Genomic DNA, 23,298 nt, shown 5'->3' with positions numbered 1-23,298 from the left:
TGTATAAGAGACAGAGAGAGAGAGAGAGAGAGAGAGAGAGAGAGAGAGAGAGAGAGAGAGGAGGAGGCAACAGTGAGCAACTCTTCCCCAAAGAGTCTGAGAAAGAACAAGCTTGATATGTAGTGTGTAGGGCTGAGGGCAGTTTTTCCAAAGACCTTTCTGATTTACAAAGGGCCATATATTATTAAGCAGTGTTATAGAATGCCCCTTCTCTAGAAATTTTTTTTAAACCCTTACCTTCTCTCTTAGTATCAATGCTAAGAAAGAAGAGCAGTTTCCTAGTATTAAGTGACTGGTTCAGGGTCACACTGCTAGGAAGTGCCTGAGGCCAGATTTTAATCTGGTTTTATCACTGTGCTACCTAGGTGCTCCCATTTTAGAAATTTTAAAGAAGTCTAAACCTAAAAAAACAAACAAACAAAAAACCAAACCCAAACCCAGAAACAAAAGGTTTTTATTTGTACCTTGTTTATCACCTAGATTTCTCTCCTATGTCCCTCACTCCTCCAGAGATTTAGTCCTTTTATTAAGGAATATTTTAAAAAAAGAAAAAATGGTAGAGGAAGAATAGAAATAAAACCCAGCAAAACTGACCAACACATTGAAAGAATTTTGTCATTATTTGCAATGTCTTATGCCTGTGGACCTGCTAGTCCTCTGCAAAAAAATGAAATGGGGGAGGGAAGGGAGGTAGAAAATGGAATTTTTGATTCAACTTAATTGTTTGGTACAAAGAACACTAAACTTGGAAAATGAGGCTCAAGTCATCATTAGCTTTTTGACCTTGAGCAAGTTACTTAACTTCCAAGAATACCAATAAAAATGATTTGTAAAAATCATTGAAATCATCTAAAAATAAGAAATCTGTAAATGGGGGTTAGTCAAAAAGATTTCTAAGGGGTCATTTGGCCCTGACATTCTATGATTCTCTTGTGGTCCGAATTTCCCACTGCTCTAATATAAGAAAAGGGAATGAATCCTCTCCAAGGAAGGGAGCCCACATTGTGACTTTGCAGGGAAGCTGTCCTTCAAGTAAAATGAAACCAAGTGTTCAAGTGGGGGGCCAATGTAGAATTTGCCCAAATAACTCATTTTAGGCAGAGATCAACCAAAGAAGAGGATGGAATGAAATTAGAAAGCAATGGGGAGTGACCCAAAGTTCATTCTGCCAATCCCTTCTCCCCTTCAAGTTAAATCCCAAAGTCTTTGAAGTGTGATTTAATTCATATGTTCCTTATTCCTTTGCAGAAAAACTCATCAAAATCATACTTGCTAAAAGCTATTCAATACCACAAAATGCCTAAAGAGCCTTTTTAATGAGCCTTTTAAAGGCTTCAACCTCTTCTCCCACTATAGTTTTTCTTAAAGACAGGAAACAGTCTTTGTTTTTTTGGCCAAGGGTAAATGAGCTGCAAATGCTCAGGGTTCTCAATATGCAAAAAACCCCACTTTTCTGGGGTCTGAGTAAATTCCATTTTGGTAGACAGCCTTGGCATGTAGAGAAACACAAAGTGAACTTACATGCCGTTTCTTCCAGGAAAATATAAGCTCCTTGAGGGCAGAGGTAATTAAGTTTTTGTCTCTGTATCCCCAACAGCCACTATGGTGCCTGGTAATATCTGTGTTCTTGTTCAGTCGGGTCTGACTCTTTGTGATCTCTTTTGGGGTTTTCTTAGCAAAGATAGTGGAGCAGTTTGCTATTTCTTTCTCCAGAACATTTTAATGATGAGGAAACTGAGGTAAAAAGGGTGAAGTGACTTGCCCAGGGACAGACAGCTAGAAAATGTCTGAGGCCACATTTGAACTCAGGAAGATGAGTTTTCCCAATTCCTAGTCCAGTGCTCCATCCAATACACCACCTAGCACCCCCCCACCCCCACCCCAGCCCTCCGCAGCCCCATGTTAATAAGTAAAGCCTTTATTCTCATGGTTGGCATATTGGCATCCTGGAAGTTTATTTTCTCTCCTCTCTAGGATGAGTTAACATTTTACATTTTCCAAGGAGGGGAAAAAAGGCCATAAGCTTCACTGTAAGGCCTTTGATTCCTTAGTTGAGAGGCTACCTAAGGCTAGTTTCTTCACATTAACTGCTGTCCCAGCTGGTGTGCAGCTTCTAAGTATTAGTAGTCCCTTGTTTGTTTGCTTTTTCCGCCCTTACAGGCAGCCGACAAGACCTCTCCTCCTCCCAATAACTTCACAGATAGTTTCTGCCTGGGCTCAGATAGGCCCCCTGGATCTGGCCATCATGGATAGGATCACCCACAACTCCCTTGTGAGCTAACTGGGAAAATCAGAGAACATTTTACTCTTATATTCTTAACTCCATCCAATAATTCTACTGAGACCCCAGTGCATAAAAAGGAAGCTGAAAGCTGAGATAGAAGATGATAATAACACTGTGCTCCCTTATCAATCACTATCCAGAACCCTCAGAAAGGATGGAACATTTTGAATACTCATCAGAGATTACTTTTTCCACAGGGAAAATGGAAGAAAGAAGGAAGAGGTAGCAAATTATCCTTGGAGTTCCCACACTTACCTCATGCTTGCTGCAATCTGAAAACAGATTTGGAGGCCCAAAGTGTTCCATTTCTGTCTAGAGGTAGTTTAAAAGAATCTCCCCCAATAAATCTTCTATAGGTATGCCAGTCTTGTGTAGATTTCCTTTTCTCCTCCTAATGTGGACATTTGGGTTACTGCATAAACCAGGAGTTCTAAACCTGTCATTTGGATCTCAAATGTACATAGATCTACAAGGACAGATTTTGAAGAGTCTTATGAACTTGGATGGGAAGATTATATCTTTATTTTCACTAACCTTTAACTTAAATTAAGTAATTTTTTCAATGACTTAAAAAGGTTATTCTGAGAAGGGGTCCATAATTTCACTAGACTGCCAAAGGGATGGATCCATGATACATAAGAGATTCTGAATCCCAGACATATGCTGCCAAATAAAGGAACTGAAATGGGTAGAAGAAGCCGATAAGTCTCCTCTTAATGTTAAATTCCTCAAACTCAAGGAGCCCTTCTTCCAATCATTATAGCGGGGTTTTAGGGAGGATTTTGAGCTTCTTTTAAAATAAAATGTCTGTTGGTGGAATTGTGAATTCTCTACCCATTTTGGAGAGCAATCTGGAATTATGCTCAAAGTTATAAAGTGTATATCTTTTGACCCAGCAATAGCATTATTAGCTTTATTACCTAAGGCGGTCAATGAAAAAAGAAAAGAAACTTCGTGTTTGAAAATATTTCTAGCAGCTCTCTTTGTGGTGGCAAAGAACTGGAAACTAAGGAGAAGCCCATTAATTGGGGAATGGCTAAACAAGTTGTGGTGAATGATTGTGATGGAATCCTGCTGCGCTGTAAGAAATGACAAACAGGGTATCTGGAAAAATTGGAAAGCCCTATGTGAAATTATAGAGTGAAACAAGCAGAATCAAGAGAACATTGTTTGTTTTCAAACAGAATCAATGTTTGAAAAATGACTTGTGTATGTCCATTTCTAGAGAAAGAACTGATAAACAGAAATAAGTAAGATGTTTCATTTATACATGTCTTTTTGTCAAATGATGTCTTCCCTAATAGGGAGAGGAGAGGAAGGGAGGGAGTTAAGTATGTATTTAAATATTACAGCAAAAAAAAAGTAGTATCTATCCTTTTCCAGGGATGTCTTTTTAAAATGGCATTTGGCTTCGGGTAGAAGTGATTAGAAGTTAGGATTAATCCTTTAATAATTAAATAGGAGAGGAAGAAGTATTTGAGAGAGAGAGGGAGCGAGAGTGAACGAGAGAGCGAGAGAGAGAGAAGAAGAGAGCGAGAGAGAGAGAGAGCGCGCGTGTGCTTTGGGGACTGAGGGTGAAAGGTGGTCATTCCATTACTGTCCTATATTCCTGTTTTGTCCTCCAGAAATAGCATTTCATTTACCTACCCCAACAGTAACTGACACTACCAAGCTGACTTTCCTCAGCAGGAATCCTCTTTCAGCCTCAGCCCCGGCATTAAAAAGGGTTAGAGACCAGAAAAAATTATTTGAATTCCAATGTCAGAAAGTCTAAATGGTACTTGCAGGACGGGAAAAACCAGCACCCTTTGCAGTCAGGCTGGAAGTATTTGATAACACACCCTAGCTTCTGGTGGGCTAAGGGAGAATCCCAAGTAGACCGTTAATCCAATTGCCATTAATGGCTTCAAACGATTAATAGCAGGATATTACTCACACATCCAGTTCACTGCCTCATTCTCTTTAGGACTCTCATTATCAAGATCATGCCAAAACCCAGAGGAACTGGAAATTGAATTTGACTGAGCTGGAACCCTTGCTGCTGCCTTAAAATAGGAAACTGCTTCTTATTTTAAAAACAGGGCTGCTTGCTGAAACATTCAGCTTTTCCCTTTGTTTGCCAACTTTGACCTATCCATTCAGCGAATCAGGACCCATCAGCAAAGCTTTTTCATGGATAATTTGACCAATTCCCCCCTTATTCCTATTGGGGGAAATATAATCTAAGATTGACAGTAGTTTCGGGGACAATAGCTTGTCATTCACAATAGAACCGATATCAGAGTTGATTCATCCCTTGCCATCAATGAAATGGTTATTATCAATTGTCACACTTGCTGGTGGCAATTCTCATTAACCAAATGCAGGAAGTAAGCAAGCTCACTGAAGACATTTTCCAGTCTGCGTTTCCACACAATAGCAGTGACTGTGAACTAGGTCTTTCTCCTGATTTTTGCCTGTCTCCTCTAAAAATAGCTTTAATTACAATGCTAGGATCATTCTTCTCTAAAGAAGTTGGCATTTTTGTCCTCCCTATTGCAATCTGGCCGAGAGCCTTAGGCCTGAGAGTGTACAATCTCTCTGATGACATTGGAATCTTGTTTGACAGGCTCGCAAGGTAGGATACAGGGAAGAAACACCATTTTAGGATTTCTAGGGCCCTCCTGTACAAACTACAGTAGAATAGGCTCAGAGTTCCCAGAGTAAATATTTCTATTTCAAGGGCAAACTACAAATCAGGGGGTTTGATTTATTGTTTTGTTGATTGTCTAGATTTAAGAAGGTAAGGGAGAAAATGACAACTTAAATGTGTGAGTGCAAACACATACACAGAAATATAATGGGACAGGTAGGTGGTTCAGGGGAAAAGAGAAACAGGTCTGGAGATGGAAGATCTTGGGTTCAAATATGGCTGCAGACATTTCCTAGTTGTGAAACCTTGGGTAAGTCACTTAACCTCCATTTTCTAACCATTTCTGCTCTTCTGCCTTAGAACCAATATGTAGTATTGATTCTAATGTGGAAGGTAAGAGTTTTTTTTTTTTTAAAGTATGTATATCTACATTTTTCTTCTTCTGGAGAGCTGGTTGTTAAACATTTATTAACATTCCACAGGATGAAAATTATTTACCGACACAAGGCCATGATCACTTGAATCCTAACCCTTGCAATTTATGGCCTAATTTTTGCCACAACCTTGGGTATACTCTAGGCCAGTGATGGGCAAACTTTTTAAAGAGGGGACCAAAGGAAAGGAAATGCTCATCTGTCAGTCTGTTTCTAAGGCGACTCTTTTGAAGTTTCATTGTATTGTATCCTACTCATTGTATTTGTCAGACTAGGAATAATGTCACTCAGCGGATAGAACATTTCAGGGGGCCACATCTGGCCCACAGTTTGCCCATCACTGCTCTAGGAAATACAGGCTGCAACCTGTAATTCTGTAACAAAATGGCTAGAGGAAAATATAGGCAGAGTGGTGCAGACTATGGAAGTTTTAAAAATAAATGATGAAATATAGATGAACCTGAGAATAACCAGGGGAAAACCCCCCAAACTTAGGTTAAGAAAAGGCATCTGTACTATGTAGGCAAACTTTAAGGATTTTACCTTTTCCCTTTCATTCAGTGAATTATTGTACACTCAAAGCTTCAGAATTTTGCTCTAATACAATCAATTAATCAACAACCATTTGTTGTCTTTGTGGTGTGTGTATATGTATATGTACATGTATATGTGAATATATATATATATGTATATGGATAATTAGATAGATAGATAGTTGAGTGTTCAGTCATGTCCAATTCTCTGTCACCCTATATGGAGTTTTCTTGGCAAAGATACTGGAATGGTTTGTCATTTTGTTCTCCAGTGTATTAAAGCAAACAGAGGTCAAGTGACTTGTACAGAATCATAAAACCATTTATTGTCTAAAGAGGAATTTGAATTCCAGTCTTCATGCACTTTTCACTGACTTACTTATCTGCCTCATATATAAATATAAATAAAATTAATACAAAGCAGCTCATACAATAAATACATACAAGGCAGTATGGGAAGGGAGGGTAGGAGTCATTGTGGGTTCAGGAAGGAAGAGGTGAATTCTATGAAGCAGATGATGGTGAAGAGGGAATACACTGCAGGGATGGAGGGTGGTCAGTGCAAAGGCAGAACAAAGAGATGGCCAGTTTGGCTGGACTGCAGAATATGGGAGGGGGACTGATATAAAATGAGGCTGAAAACCAGGTTGGGGCCAGGTTATGAAGGGCTTTAAACACTAAACAGAGAAAGCTTATCGCCAGAGAAATGCCTATGTACCATGGAGAATAATACTTTCTGGTGTTAAAAATATGTAGATTCACAAAATGTAAAATTAAAAGCATTTCTCATAGCACCCTGGGAGAGCACTCACAGGGATGCCTTCCTTTGCCCACTCCCAGTGCCAGCTCTGGGTCTGAGTTACCAAGACGGAAAGAAACAAAGGCAAGCTATTCTCTCTGACCTGCTGGCATGACAAATTGGTTAAATTACTTCTAGAAAATCAAGAATGAAAGGAAAACTTCTATCAGACTGGAAGATGCTGGGATATTTCAGCTTCCTCATGTACACCATTCGGTTGCCTATGCCCAGGCTGGAATGATCTCTTTCCTCAGCTCTCTGTTATTTCACAGCTTAGGTCAAGGCTATCCTCCCTGAGACCTTTCCCGATAGACCTCCATCCTGACCTCATCCAGAATTGCTCTTCCACCAATGAGGCTACTTTGTATTCATGCTGTTTTCTTTGTTATTATATCCATGTTGTTTTTTATCCAGAATGCAAGCTTTTTGAGGCCAGGATATATTCATCTTTTTCTCTGTATCCCTAAAACTAGCATAGACCTGGCTCTGTAGTGAGTGTTTAACAAATGCTTTTAAAATTTAATTGAATTTATGAGGAGGTTAATGAAAAAAAAAAACACAAACCCAACCTATATGAGAAATTATGAGGAGTGAAATGAGCAGAACCAAGAGAACATTATAATCAGCAATAGAAATATTGTTCAAAGAATGACTTGTGTATGTTTACCTACAAAGAGAGAATGGACAAATAAAAACAAGCAAGACATATTTCTATATGTACATATACCTTTTTGTCAAATGATGTCCTCTCTAGTACTAGGAGGGAACTCTTAATGTAACAAACAGACAAGTAAATAAATTTTAAAACATTTAACCAAATTGAATTTCTAGATTTGTTTTGAATGTCAATATGATTGTGGCAAATTCTTAATTACTTGTGTATTTTGAAGAAGGGGCAGGTAGGTGCACAGTGAATAGAGAGCCTGATATAGAGTAAGGGAGAAATCTTGCTGAGTTCAAATCTGGCCTCAGACACTTACTAGTTGTATGACTCTGGGCAAGTCACTTAGCTCTGTCTGCCTCAGTTTTCTCATCTGTCAGATAAGCTGAGAAGGAACTGGCAAACCACTCCAAAATCCTTGCCAAGAAAACCCCAAATGGGATCACAAAGAGCCAGATACAATTGAAACGAATGAACAATCTGGAGGAATGAATAAGTAGAGTTAGTGGTTACCCAGAGTCCTTTTTCCCCTCTTTCTTTTTCATTTTGAATGATATTTACCAATCACCTTTTCTTCCCTACAAGATTCTAAAGGGAGCGTTTAAAAAAGATAATCAATTGTTGTACTTTCTCTGCTAGCTCCTTAAGAGGCCCTGGATACTTGCCATCTAAGCTCTGCTCATTTAGATTAACTTAAATGAACTAAGTGTTCTTTTACATGTCATTTATTAAGTTTGCTTCCTAATAGGCATAGATGTTTATTAACATTTATCACACATCCTCCAGTTTCCTTCATCTTTTGTGCTAAAGACCTCGAAGTTTTCAGTGAGTACTATTATTTAAACTTCTGCCTTGGCAACAAGAGGTTGTTCCCCCCCCCCTTCCTGGGGCTCTGTAGACTTCTCTTTTTTTCCCCTTAGACTTATTCATTACATACAGATAACAGAATCATAAAATTGCAGAATTGGAAGAAATCTTAAGGTTTATTGCCTCCCCTCACCCCACTGCTGAGTCTTGAATGCTATAACACATAATTATATACCAATGCTACTTATTTAGCTCTAGAAATTGGAGAAAGTTATTACAAGAATCAACAAGTGTATTACAAACTTATTTACTCCAAAATAAAAACTGACATGACGATGAAAAACAATGAACAATTCTTCCCCCAAAGTGAACTGAATGAGTTTGAAATGTCTAGCTCATGAAACTATTAGGACCATCTTATAGAAAATGAAACTGATATTCAGGGAAGTTAACTGACTTGGCCAAAGTTTGACTAGTAGGCTAAGACTTGAATAGAGATCATCTGATTCCATGGCCAGAGCTCATTCTACTATATTGCTTCCTTTAGGTGGAGACGGGTAGCTAGGTGGAGCAGTGGATAGAATATGGTGCCTGGAGTCAGAAAAATATGAGTTCAAATTCAGCCTGAGACACCCTGAGCAAGTCTTGTCATCTCTGTCTCAATTTTTTCTAATGTAAAATGATGATGATAATAGCATCTACTACAGAGTTTTTGTGAAGATTGAAGTCAAAATTTGAATCCAGTCTTCTAGAGTCACTAGGTCTGGCACTGTACTACCTAGCTGCCCCTGAAAACATTCCTTTTACTTTTAGAGTCTACCTACAATGATACTTTTCCTTGTTTTAATAAACAGTCCTCCTCCCCTGCCCATGAGTTTTGATTACAAAATAACAAACTATGTCCTAAAGCAGGTTTAGGAAATGCTAGCCATTAGCACAAGATGGAGAAGGTCACAGGTGACAGAGACAAAGAGTGACCAAAGGAGAGTTTACATACTTTTGTGGGCAGATAAAGCCATCCAGAGGATTGTTTCCTAACATTAGCACACTTAAACCATTTCCCACATACTCCTGTGCATTTTGTTAGGATCATACATCTAGAGGTGGAAGGAACCTCAGAAATCATCCTTTGTAGTTCCAAGACCCTTATTTTACAGATAAGGAAATTGAGGCTTGAAAAATTTTAGTGGCTTATCCGAAGTAATATAGGAAATAAACAGTAGAGGCAGGATTTGAATCCGGGTCCTCAGACTCAAGTCTAGCCCTTTTCCCAATTGTGATTGTGATAAAAATGAAAATGTAGTAAACACATTCATTGGAAGGTTCAAAAGCAGTTAATAATTTTCCATGTAATAGTGAGAGAGCTGACCAAGATGTAGGCAGATTAGGGAAATAAGTAGAGATCGATATAAGACTAATCAGGACACATGCAAATGAATTTCTGAAGTGCAGTTAGGAAAACTTAACTGAAAACATTTAATTGATCTGACGCTGTCCCCAAAGACAGCTCAAATGCTCTCTTTAGCATCAGAGAGCAAAGCTATCCTACTCACTGTTGAAGTAGGGTATGGAATATAGACAACATGCCACGCCCTAGCTAAGGCTATTATAGGGCTAGCTCTTCCCAGCTTTTATCAAAAAGTACAAGTTTTCATTCCCTTGGAATTCCTGATTCTTTTTTTTTTAATTTTAAACATTTATTAATATTCATTTTTAACATGGTTACATGATTCATGCTCCTACTTTCCCCTTCACCCCTTGCATTCCCCCCATCCATGGCCGATGCACATTTCCACTGGTTTTATCATGTGTCCTTGATCAAGACCTATTTCCAAATTGTTGGTAGTTGCATTGGTGTGGTAGTTTCAAGTCTACATCCCCAATCATGTCCACCCCAACCCATGCGTTCAAGCAATTGTTTATCTTCTATGTTTCCTCTCCTGCAGTTCTTCTTCTGAATGTGGGCAGCGTTCTTTACCATAAATCCCTCAGAGCTGTCCTGGGTCATTGCATTGCTGCTGGTACAGAAGTCCATTACATTCAATTTTACCATAGTATATCAGTCTCTGTGTACAGTGTTCTTCTGGCTCTGCTCCTTTCGCTCTGCATCACTTCCTGGAGGTCTCTCCAGTTCGCCTGGAACTTCTCCAGTTTGTTATTCCTTTTAGCACAATAGTATTCCATCACCAGTATATACCATAATTTGTTCAGCCATTCCCCAATTGAAGGACATACCCTCCTTTTCCAGTTTTTTGCCACCACAAAAAGCACAGCTATGAATATTTTCATACAAGTCTGTTTATCTATGATCTCTTTGGGGTACAAACCTAACAATGGTATGGCTGGACCAAAGGGCAGGCAGTCGGAATTCCTGATTCTTGAAGGTAACACTGTGAAACCTTTCCCCAATTTCTTTCCAGAAATTTGTTTCAGCCTCCTTAAGGAAAAAAGATGAATTCCTGGAGGCTAAAAGAATCCATCCAAATATCCAACAAGAAGCATCTCATAAAGGTCCAGGTACAGCTAATTCATTGTTGAGTCAATTGGACTGCTCTCTTTTTGACCCAATCAGTAAAGAGGTTGAACCTCCTAACTTTGAACACATCAAAACTTCATTAAGTGGGACTACATTCTGTGATTAGAATAAATAGAAGTGGGAGCACTCCCATCCCTTACACTTTCTGGGTACCAGGAACTCTCCTAGGTGCTGGCTACCAAAAGAATTCTTGTGGAATTGGCAAAAGGAAAAAGAGGTGGGTTTAGGAAGGAAGATTTCACCTTGAAAGAGGGTCAGGACAATGAAGTCTGAAGGGATTTTTGAGCTTCCAAAAGAAAAACCTTACGGCCCCCACAGTAAGATGGCTCAACAAACAGCTTTCAGAAACTGATTATGTGGGATACTCAAGGACAAAAATGAATTTTCCCCCCTCTTCTTTTTGAAGCACGTCCCATCTGCTTTGGGGGGAGGGGATTAAATGGCACAGACTGAGCCACTATTGAGTCTCATGTGATGAAGAGTATGGGAAAACAGATAACACCCAGAGGTTGGCAGAATTAAATAAATATGGTCTCAAAAAAGAATAGAGAAAGTAGAGGTAGATAATCCTTTCTACTTTGTAGTAGTTGCTTTTCTTTCCAAGAACAAAAAGTTATTCTAAGTCAAGCTCCCTTTACTGGTGCAGTGATAAATCCATTGGAGTGGGAGTTAAAGAGTTCTGGGTTCTGCTCTGGCTTCTGTACCTATTCCTCATTGCTGCACTCCTTTGTAAAAAGATGAGATTAGATGATCTCTAAAATCATTTTAAGGGGGCAGCTGGGGGTCTCAGTGGATTGAGAAACAGGTTAGAGACAGGAGGTCCTAGATTCAAATCTGGCCTCAGACACTTCCTAGCTGTGTGACCCTGGGCAAGTCACTTGACCCCCATTGTCTAGACCTTACCACTCTTCTTGGAACCAAACAAAGTATTGGTTCCAAGGCAGAAGGTAAGGGTTAAAAAAAAAATAAAAAGAATAAAATCATTTTAAAAGGCTAAAATTTTAAAGTCATTTCAGTTGTGTCAAATTCTTTGTGACCTCATTTGGGGTTTTCTTGGCAAAGATATTTGGAGTGGTTTGCCGTTTTCTTCTCCAGCTCATTTTACAGATGAGGGGAACTGAGACAGTTAAATGACTTGCCCAAGTTCACAAAGCTAATAAGTATAGGAGGCCAGATTTGAACTAAGGTCTTCTGACTCTAGACTTGGCAGTTCATGCGTTGTGCCACCTCCCCAAGCCCAAATGTTTCACTTTTTTGTTTATTAAATTACTGTTAAAATTATTGTATTATTATTTACTAATTACATGTATAAATCACTATTGCTTTCTTTATTTTATTTTATTTTTTAATTTTTAAACCCTTACCTTCCGTCTTGGAGTCAATATTGTGTATTGGCTCCAAGGCAGAAGAGTGGTAAGGGTAGATAATGGGGATCAAGTGACTTGTCCAGGGTCACACACCTGGGATGTGTCTGAGGCCAGATTTGAACCTAGGACCTCCCGTCTCTAGGTCTGGCTCTCAATCCACTGAGCTACCCAGCTGCCCCCAATTACTATTGCTTTCTAAGATTCTCTCTTCCCTGCTTTCAACAGAATCATTTCCTATGACAGAGTACAGTTAAGCAAAACAAAATCCATAATAATAATAGATTCATTTCAAAGTCATGCTCTTTACATCTTTGCTGAAAAGAGGGCAGTAAATTTCACAATCATCTTCTAAAGTTGACTGCTCAAAGTTCTTAAATCTTTCAAGGCTTTCCTTACATTATAGGGTCATTTTGTAAAAAATGGCTCCCTGTTTCTCTTTACTTTCCTATCAGTCATAAAATTCTTCCAAAGATTTTTAAAGTTCTTCCTTTTCATGGTTTCTTACAGTATAACAATATTCCACTATATTCCCATGCCACGATTTGTTCAATCTCTACAAACAACAGGCACCTGCTTTGTCTGTTTTTCCCCTAACCACAAAAAATGTGGCCATGTATTTTACTGCATATTTGGGATATTTCCCTTTGGTTCTGCCCTTCTTTGGGATATATGCTCAGCACTGGTATTGTTGAGTCAAAGGTATGTCTAATTTAATGGCTTTTCTAGTATAATTCCATATTATTTTCCTGAACAGTTAGAGCAATTCATAACTCCATGAACAGTGAACATCAAATATGGGGCTTCACCCAGATTAAAATGTAATTGGGAAATATTTGAGCAAATAAATAAAAATACAATAGAATATAGAAAACATTAATATGTGTTTTTCTAAGTCAATATGCTGCTGCAGGGTTTAGGACCCTACTTCTATTTCTAAAATCTCAAAAAAAAAATTAAAAAACATTTTTTTAAGCTTTACATTGCATAAGTTTGTGAACCTTCTTTGTGCCACATAAACTGTCTTACACTAATGTTCTGAGTGGGCATTTAGCAGATGAGTACATCCCAGGCCTTTTGGTTAAGAAGGCTTAAGCCAAGATCCAACATGCCCAAGGATGCCAGTTGTACAGTTTGGTCCCTAGGTGCTGGATGACACAAAGGACCCATAATCCATCGGCTTGTGCTTTGGGATGAATTCCAGGCTTAATGATGGACTTCACATTCCATGGGCAGGCCAGTGCTAAAAGCGTAGGGGCAGTGTAAAACGATGTCTCTATCTCAGGCATTTGGGTTCGCTTCAATCTCTGGTTGGCCATGGAGGGTGACAAGAAAGAGCCCTTAAAGTAAATTCCTTTCCCCTTCTGAGCCTTGCTTTCCTCATCTATAAAATGGGGATAATAATGCCTCCTTTGCCTGTCTTGTAGGGCTGTGGTAAGGATCAAAGAACAGAATGGACGTGTGAATACTCTATTAAACTGTGAAGAGCTTTGCAGATGTAAGGTGCCATTGTTTTGGGGGAGGGAAAGTCCATCTGGAGATAAGGGGCACATGGATCACCAAACCAGATGCTCCTGCCCCTCTCCAGATATCCAGGGGGAACAATAACACTAAAAGGAACTCAAGCCCACCCACCATGCTAGCTTGTGGTGGACAAATTCTCCCCGATGTAGGGCAAACGTATCATCTATTTCTGTCTAGATAGACCTCTTTTGTTTTCCTGGATGGTTAATACAATTTTATTCTCCTTCCATGTAAGGGCTGCCGGCTGGATTTCATCCATAATCCGACAGGCTAAACAGAAGGCATGTGGATTTCAGGGAGATTGGGTTGTTAAAATTTGTGAAGCAAAAGATGTACTGCTGATCCAATAGGACGGTCTCCCGTGGAGTCTCACAGCCTGGCTTTCCAAGGCAGGGGCTGCCACTGGCAAACAAAGAGCAGGTGATGTGTGACAGATTGGGCTAGAATGCAGAATTTAGGTCTAGAAAGTACCTCTTCCCCCTCCTCTGTGCCTAAAGCATGTCATATAGGTGCTTATGCTTTAAAAGACCTCCTGAAAATGAGATTACCATTCTGTGGTTTATTTTCACGTTTAACAACGCTCATTATTAAGAAATGGGTCCTTAAGCCTAACTGGCTTGTCCAATTGCTGTTTTAAGCTCAGTTTCTCTCACTTTGGCCTTTGTGGTAGCTGTGGAGGGCCGAGCACCCCACAGGAAGATGGGGCATTGATATGGGCTCTTGAAAGGGGTGCATAGCTGCCTCTACAGACTTGCTGTTCATGCCAGTTAGGTCTTGAATTCATCAATGCATCTTTATCAAGAGCTTCATAAACGTTCAACATGGTTTGTGTGAATTAACTCAAAACTATGATTCTATTTTCTTATATTTATTCATTATTTATTCCTCCCTTTTCCTCCCTTTCATTCTCTCTCACTAAGTATGGCCACCCAGGTTATTTCCACCCTTACCCAGATTATTATTACACCACAGGCTCCTCAGAGGTCTTCAGATTTTTGTACATGATAACAACCAAAAGAAATTGGGCCTGGGGGCAGCTGGGTGGCTCAGTGGATTGAGATCCAGTTGTACAGATGGGAGGTCCTGGGTTCAAATCTGGCCTCAGACACTTCCTAGCAGTGTAACCCTGGGCAAGTCACTTAACCCTCATTGCCTAGGCCTTACCACTCTTCTGCCTTGGAACCAATACACAGTATTGATTCTAAGATGGAAGGTAAAGGTTAAAAAAAAATGGGACTGGAGAAGAGCTGAGGAAATGTGCACCCTTTACTTCTTCTTTTTTAAAAAAAATCCTCATTTTTTGTCTTGGGATCAATACTACATATTAGTTCCAAACAATCATGGTTAAGTGATTTTCCCAGGTCAAACAGCTAGGAAGTGTCTGAGGCCACATTTGAACCCAGGATCTCTAGCCTCTGGCTCTTGATCCACTGAGCCACCTAGCGGCCCTGCACTTTTCCCTTCTTTGCAGAAGCAGGGTCCTTTGGGTGTAGAGTATTTATTATATTGTCAGACTTAGATAAACATGTCAGTCAGCTCTGTTGAATTACATTTTTCTCCCTTTGTTAAGAATTATTCCAAGAGATGGCTCCCTGGCTAGGGAAATGGGAGGGACACTGCTGGAAATAAAGAGGATAGGAAGTAGGGATGGAATCTGTGATTTCACTGTGTATGGCAATCCCAGATCAGGAAATTCCTTCCACCAATGTAGGTCTACACATTCTCTGCCATTTATAGTCTTAAGAGAGCTCCCTAGAGTAGCCTGTAGCGGCCCACAATACTCTTAAGCCAGATTAAATAAAACACAATAAACTCAGAAAATCCTAATATTTAATATTAGACAAGCACATTAAATAAGCAAATGTTAATGTGCAATAATAGATACTGTTAACATGCACCTAATATGAAGCCCTTGGGGATCCTTATGTTCATTGAGTAGGTCTGGTTTCTATGAATTTGACATCACTGATAGAATAGTGAGATGCTATCAGGCAGCTCAGGTGGTGCAGTGGAAAGTGATGGCCACGGAGTCAGGAAAACTTGGTGTTAAAATTCAGCCTCAGACCATTACTTGCTGTGTGACCCTGGGTAAATCATTTAACCTCCCCCTCCTGCCTCTGTTTCCTCATCTATAAAATGGGATAGTTATAGAATCTAACTTTATAGAGCTGTTAGGAAGGTAAAATGAAATATTTGTAAAGCAATTTGCAAAGCTACCTAAAAAGCAATATAGAAATGCTAACTATCACCATCACTTAAGGCTGAGTTGTCCTCTTCTCTGGAAGGGAGTTGGCTTTATAGAACTAAATTATAACTTTTTTGATTCTTTAGAGGGGAATGCCACATCCTAATTGATTTGTGGTTTCACACACTGATTTTCTTGAATGTGATAACTGGCTTGATTATTAATTTGCTGGATTGAATGTGAAAATTATTAAGTATTTAAGGCACCAAGGACTCCTTAGAGGGAGCACAAATACAGACTAATAACATTCCTTTTTTTTTTAAGATAAAGCATAATTGAGTAGGTTAAAAGTGACATTTGTCATCAATCTTCAATAGAGAGAAATTTGTAATTTGGCTCATAAAGAATTGTGAAGAGGAAAGGCTGAGCATGGGGCAGTTGGGTGGCCCAGGGGGTAGACAGCCAGGCCTGGAGATGGGAATGCCCTGTGTTCAAACTGGTCTTAGATACTTCCTAGCTATGTGACCCCAGGCAAGTCATTTAACCCCACCTCCCTAGCCTTTACTGCCTTGGAACCCAATACTTAGTATCAATTCTAAGACAGAAAATAAGGGTTTTAGGAAAAAACACACCATATGATCCTATGGTGTTAAGTGATAATTTGTTCCATGGGTTCTTAATTCTTGGGGATGATGAACTTAAAAAAAAAAAAAAAAGAAATAGGTTGTCCCTAAAGTCATGGAGTCACTTTTAGCAACAAAAAGCTAGCTTATTATTGTTGTTCAGTCATTTGAGTCATGTCTGAGTCTTCCCGACCCCATTTGGGGTTTCTTGGCAAAGATACTGGAGTGGTTTGCCATTTCCTTCTCTAGCTTACTTGACAGATGAGGAAACTGAGGCAACCTGGATGAAGCGACTTGCCCAGGATCACACAGCTAGTAAATGTCTGAGACTGAATATGAACTCAGGTCTTCTCTGCCCCCTGGCCCAGCATTCTTATAGGCTACCTTGATGCCTTCAAACAGCATTAAGACTTTTGGGACACTATATTTAGATAGTTCTTTCAATATAATTGGTTTCCTTTGTAATCCTATTTATTTTATTTCATGACTTTAAAAACATTAATTTGAGAAGGGGTCCATCAGCCTTAGCAGACTGCCAAAGGGGCCCAAGATACTAAAAAGGTTAAGAACTTTTAATGTAGTGTTTTTTTTAAACAGAGGAGAAAATTGAGGCTTTTAAGAGAAGGCTGTTTTCCCAGGGTCATATAATGAATTTGTGGTGGGTGGAATTGTTACTAGAACCCAGGTCTTAAGAACTTGAGTCTAATGATTTTTCCTCTTTAGTCTTATATTCCCCCATTCCCCTTCAAAATGAAAGAGATGGCAATAGCTTTAGGTTTTCTATGTGTGGGAATTGATTTTGGAAATCTGCCCTGAAATGGATTTGGAGGACAAATTTCAGAGCAGAATGGGAAGCTGGTTATAAAAAATAAAAAGTCAGGAAGCATGAGGAAATACACAAAGGAACATATCTATTTGATCTTGTTTACTGGGACAATGTTCCATTCACATTGCCTTGCAAACAACTAGATCTTCATTTATCTTCATATTAGCCAGAAATGTTTGTTTGATGTGTGAATTCTGAGATGGCAGGGAATGAAAAATTTCCTAGGGGTGGCTTTGCTTGCAATAACCCAAAAAACACAAATAAAAACCTCCCAACTTCAGTAGGTTCAGTACCAAACAAGTTGAGTGAGAGAACTCTATACAATGGAACTCTTACAGAAAAAAAAATGCTGAAGACCAATTTACTAACCTATCAATTCCCATCTCTCCAATCATTCCTGAGCTGGCCACTGCAGTCTCATTCCACCTATATTTTGGACCATCTTTAGCCCTCTCAATGCTGCTCTGGTTTTAAGACTTTGAAGTTCACTTTTTCATTTTTGGGGGGTATTTGAGGGAATTCCTCCTTCCAGGATAGGTGGAGGGGTAAATTCCCTGTTTCTCACATTTTTGAGCTTTCTCCTTTTTTGCAGTTAAGCCTGTGACATGTCCCAAAGACATTCTGCTACCAGGGCAAGTTGAGGCCCTTGAACTAGACCAGCCTTCTCTTTCATTTTTAAGGATAGTGGGGAGATATGTCTGAAGAGGAAAAATCATTAGACTTAAGATTAAGACCCAGATTCTAGTCCTAACTCTATGAATTCATTATATAACTCTGGGAAAACAGTCTTCTCTTAAAGGCCTCAATTTTCTCCTCCATTAAATGTAGGTAGTGGGGGCAGCTGGGTAGCTCAGTGGAGTGAGAGTCAGGCCTAGAGACAGGAGGTCCTAGGTTCAAACCCGGCCTCAGCCACTTCCCAGCTGTGTGACCCTGGGCAAGTCACTTGACCCCCATTGCCCACCCTTACCAATCTTCCACCTATGAGACAATACACTGAAGTACAAGGGTTTAAAAAAAAATGTAGGTAGTGGGTTACATTAAAAGTTTAAGCTTAACCTTTTTAGTATCATGGACCCCTTTGGCAGTCTGCTAGTCCTATGGACCCTTTTTCAAAATAATATTTTTATAATCATTTTATGAAATACATAGGATTATAAAGGAAACCACAAGGAGAAAAGTAAGTGGCAAGTGGAGAAACACAGAACCTGAGAAAGTAAAAGAGGGAGGACAGTAAAAACACACTGTTGACTAAAAGTAACTAATACAGAAGGAAAAAGATAGCTAGGAGATAGAAGTTTTGAGAAGAGCCTCAAGTGCAAAGTTTCTTATAAAATTTAATTTGCTATTTTAAAAATAAAAAGCATTTATTCTCATTCTCTGTCTTCCCCTCACCCCCATTCCCTCAACTAATTAAAGAAAGAAACAAAAAGAAATGCAACCTAAATATAGTGAAGTGACTCTATATATTTTCCTCAGTGACCATATCCAAAGATCTATGGGCAAAGTCTTCTCAGAGTATAATTTTCAGGTGTGTGGGGCCACTGAATCTTACATTAGGATCCTGGCAGGCTGCATACCAATTCAGAAGACCACATATCAACATTTTCCTATCATTTATTGTATTCTTACTTCTTTTGTTAACTATTCCCCAATTATATTTGAATCTGGTTAAGGCCACATTAGGCTGCATGTGTGACACTTCTGGGACAGCAGCACAAAGGACAGTGAAACCAAGAAGACTGGAATTGGTATAAGAATTCATCTTATTGACTATTTGGAGCATCCCTGTAGCAATGTTTCGACTGGCTACTCTTGATCTCTGAGACAAACAGACCTTGTTCAACCTTGGGTGAGGAGTCAGAAAGAAGAGGGAATTGGCAGCAAGTGTTGGGGAGGGTCTAAATAGGGTTGGGACTTCTGAATGGAAGGAAATGATGATAAGCACATTTTCAGTAGACCTCAAAGAAAAATCAGCAAGCTGATTTAGAAGACAGGAGTAAGTATTTTAAGAAAAGGTCCATCTCAGTGGACAAATGCTTTTCAACAAAGGAAACTAAGGTTAATGCAACAAATATGGCAAATCCTCTGGAAAAATCAAGGGGGCACTCCAGACTGGTTGAGAAGAACTAAGAAACAAGAGACGATATTAAAGAAATAGGTCCAGAAATTAGAATTGTTGAATTTGAGAAGACACTTTGACAACAAATGTCAGGCATCTTTATGCTGTCTCTAACTGGAACAGGAGGAGGAGGAGGAGTATCTGGAAAGGGATGACATAGCCAAAGCCAAAGTAGAACATGGGTTACAGTTATCATAAAAAGAAATCAAAAGAAAAGTGAAGAAAAGATAAGACCAAAAAAAAAAAAGCTGAATTCCTCAGATTATGGTTATAGAACACTTCCCAATGTATCATGATGCTCTCCACAAAGAATTAGTATTCTTCAGAATAGACTAGAGAATGGTTGCAGTAATAAGAAGGAGGTGGAGAGAAAACACTTTTTAGAAAGTGGAATTAATAATTAATATCACTTAAATAGATGAATGGGTAAGATGAGGCAGGAAGGATAAGGTACCTAAATGCTTATCTGAAGAGAAAGAGACAGGGAGAGGGAGAGGAAGAATAGAGGGAGAAAGAGGGAGAAAGGAGAGAGAGAGAGAGAGAGAGAGAGAGAGAGAGAGAGAGAGAGAGAAATGAAGGGAAGGAGGGAGGGAACAAGGGAGAGGGAGAGAAGTAGAATAAGAATAAAAATACAAGTAAACCTAAGGAGTGTGGCATTGGACAGGATGATTGAGAAGGGATCTGGAGTTGGGGAAGAAGTTAAGAATGGTATTAGATTTGTAGAAACAAATGGCAGGGACTAAGTGTTGACTTATAAAGGGAGGTAAATTTATATTATAAATCTATATGGATATAGATAGCTGACAGAAGCAAATATGAAAACATTTATAACCCTAAATGTAAGAAGAAATAAAACATTTAGAAATTACTACACATATTATATGTCAGCACAACTGAGAATTCAAAGGAAACTAATGAAAATAAACAATAACATAAACTACCTGATTAACAAAACAAGAAAGAGTTCTTAACTAAATTTCAGAAAAAGAACATGAGAAAACCATGAATGAATAACAAAAAGAGGAAAAAACAATCTCAGGTCAGGTAGAGGTTTACAAATGAATTCTAATTCTATCAAAAACTTGAAGAGTAAGTGATTCAAATGCCACAAAATTTCTCTCAAAATAGATAGAAAAACCCTGCCAAACTCCTTTTATGAAATGATTAAAGTTTTTATATTCAAACAGGTGGGAAACACAAAACAGAGAGAAAACTAAAAACCAAACTTTCCACAGAATAATTGATGCATAAAAAGTTAAGCAAAATTCTCCCAAGAATACAGAAACATATCCAGAAAATAATTCATTGACTGAATTGGATTTAGATCAGGTTTGTAAGAATGGTGCTACCCTAGGAAAACAATGAGGATAATTAATCATGTAAACAACCAAGATAACAAAAACCACTTGCTTATTTCAATAATGCAGTAACCTCTTTAACAAAAATCAGTAGTCTTTTATGTAAAAAATCCTAAAAATACAGGCACAGAAAGGTTCTTCTTTCATGTGTTCAAAAGCATATATCTAATATCAAGAGCTAGACTTGTCAAAATCACACAGCATATGAAAAACATAAATCTAAACCAGGTGCTAGAATATTCAAAATCATATAGAATATAAAAAAAAACCAGGTGCTATTAAACTGTAATGGAGAATGACTAGGCTCTTTTCCAGTACAAATATATTCCTTTTCCCTACTATTATTTGACATATAGAAATGCCAGTTATAGCAATAGCACGAAATAAAAAATAAAAACAGGGACCAAAATGATACACAATTATCTCTATTTGCAACCAACATAGTGGGTATAATTAGAAAAGTCCAGAAAACTAGTGAGGAAACTGAGAAGATTAATGGCAAGAATGCAGGATTCAAAATGTTAGCATTTCTATACAATATAAACAAAAATAAGGAAGAAATGACAAGAGCCATTCCATTCAAAATAATTATTAAATATACAAACTATCTGATTTAACTTATGTGCCCCCCACCCCACACATGATTTATATAAATACAACTTTTGACAGAAATAAGAGAGCATTAAATAATTCAGTGCTCAGGATTGGGCCTTGACAATATAATAAAAATGCCAACACTATCCAAATTGATTTGGAGCTACACCAATGAAGTTATTAAGACTATACTTAGAATTTGATACAAAAAACAGAATTCACTTGGAAGGTTTATAATCTCAAAAAAACAAGAAAAAATTATGAATGGAAAGGGCGTAATATTACCAAATGTCATTTTATATTATAAAGCAGAGATCATTACGTCTACCTAGTGTTAGTTAAAAAACAAAGAAGTAGATCAGTGGAACAGACTAGCTAAGCAAGAAACAGAAGTAATAAAAATTAGTAGTTCCGTGTGTTTGATAAACCAACAAACATACATTACTGGGGAGGAAGATGCCCTTTTGACAGTAACTGCTAGGAAAATAGGAAAGCAGTTTGGTAGAAAACAGGATTAAACCAATATCTTATACCATATATCCCAATAAATTCAAACTGAGTACATGACTTAAATTTATAAGGTCATACTATTAAAAAAAAAAAAGATAATGGGTTACGGTAACCTTTCACCACTACAGTTTGGGAAGAATTCTTAATTAAAAAGGGATAGAAGGGATTATAGGAAATAAAGCAGACAACTTTGATTACAGAAAACATTCAATATGCTATCAAAGGCAAGGAAAAATGTAGAGGCACTTGGGTCCTTGTGTTGTGCATTTGTTGGTTTGGGAAGACTAGATTTGACTCCTGTCTCTACTTCTAACTAGCTTTCAGCTCATCTGTAAAATGAGGGTTTGGACTAGATAATTGCTAAGGTCTTTTCCAGCTTCTGATTTCTTCCAGATTCTGATTTCATTTAAAATAAAAAACCAATTGAACAAAAAAATTCAAAACAATGTCAAGGCCATAAAAATTAGAAGAGCTTAAATGAAAAATAAAAAGCAACCCTTTTTTCTTAACTGGCCCATTTTCTTTGAAAGGTCTCCAAAACTTTGTATAAATGCCTCATTCACAAAGAATCAGCAATGAATAATTTTTGAATCAAATGCTGAATACAAAACATAGAGTGGGTTTACATATATTGTGAAGAATTATTCCCCAAATACCAAATCCTGTAATGATCTTCCAAGACTGGGAATAAAATTAAAACCTAGTAACTTAAATGTAATAACACAATGTACCAAAAGATAAAAAGGAAAGTAACCATTTTCATATAAAAACTGGGAGAAAAAACAAGTATATTTTAATCTTTTGGAAAAACAAAGGTGAACATTAAAAATTCCTTCATGTCCCAAGAACATAAGAACAAATCCAAGACTGGCTACTTAGAATAGTACAAACTCTTGGGGGAAAGTAGGTTAAAATTCCTTGGGGTCCCTTAAAAAATTCTTTGAACTTTAGCTTTCATAAGTTGGCAAAGAGATTAAGAAATTGGGTGCCAGAAAGGTGTGATTAAACTGTACTTACTTCAGTGACAGAGAATAGTCATGCTTGCTTGTCTGGCTATTTCTTACAAGGTAGCTACACTCTTTACACAACCGGAGGAGATTTTCGGCATCTGTTCTGCTGATTGCTCCATGATACCAGCTAAAAAAAAAAAAAAAAGGCAAAAAAGGTATATTTAATTAAGCATACAGCAGAAAGACCACACATTTGAAAGAATAAACAATTTATTTCCAAAATAGCGTAATTTCACAAAGATGGACATTAAGAGGTTCTCTTTTGCTATGAGGTGACAGCTGTGATGCCATTACTTGGGGCTCATTACACAGAGCATTAATCATTTGGAACGGGATTACAGCAAACTGTTAACGTATTGTTGCCAAACAAATTTGGTATTAATTGGATATCTGGGAATCGCACTATCACTCATTTTTGTGGGATCAATAATATAAAAAGAGCTATAGATTACCCAGGAGGGAGAATGCTGTCAGCTGGAGCAGAGATGGGGAACTATAT

General features: G+C 38.2%; 1 protein-coding gene across 1 annotated transcript in view; it reads right to left on the bottom strand.

Moving 5' to 3' along the window:
* Positions 1 to 23,298, bottom strand: part of SHB (SH2 domain containing adaptor protein B) — a 341,443-nt gene that overhangs the window by 49,812 nt on the left and 268,333 nt on the right. The window contains exon 5 of the mRNA XM_044660889.1: positions 22,807 to 22,926. Coding sequence (XP_044516824.1) covers positions 22,807 to 22,926 — 120 coding nt within the window. The remainder of the gene's footprint in view (positions 1 to 22,806; positions 22,927 to 23,298) is intronic.

This window comes from Gracilinanus agilis, chromosome 1 (genome assembly GCF_016433145.1).
Source record: "Gracilinanus agilis isolate LMUSP501 chromosome 1, AgileGrace, whole genome shotgun sequence".
Lineage (NCBI taxonomy): Eukaryota > Metazoa > Chordata > Mammalia > Didelphimorphia > Didelphidae > Gracilinanus > Gracilinanus agilis.
Note: the sequence above shows the minus strand (reverse complement) of the source record. Positions and strands in the feature narration are given on the sequence as shown.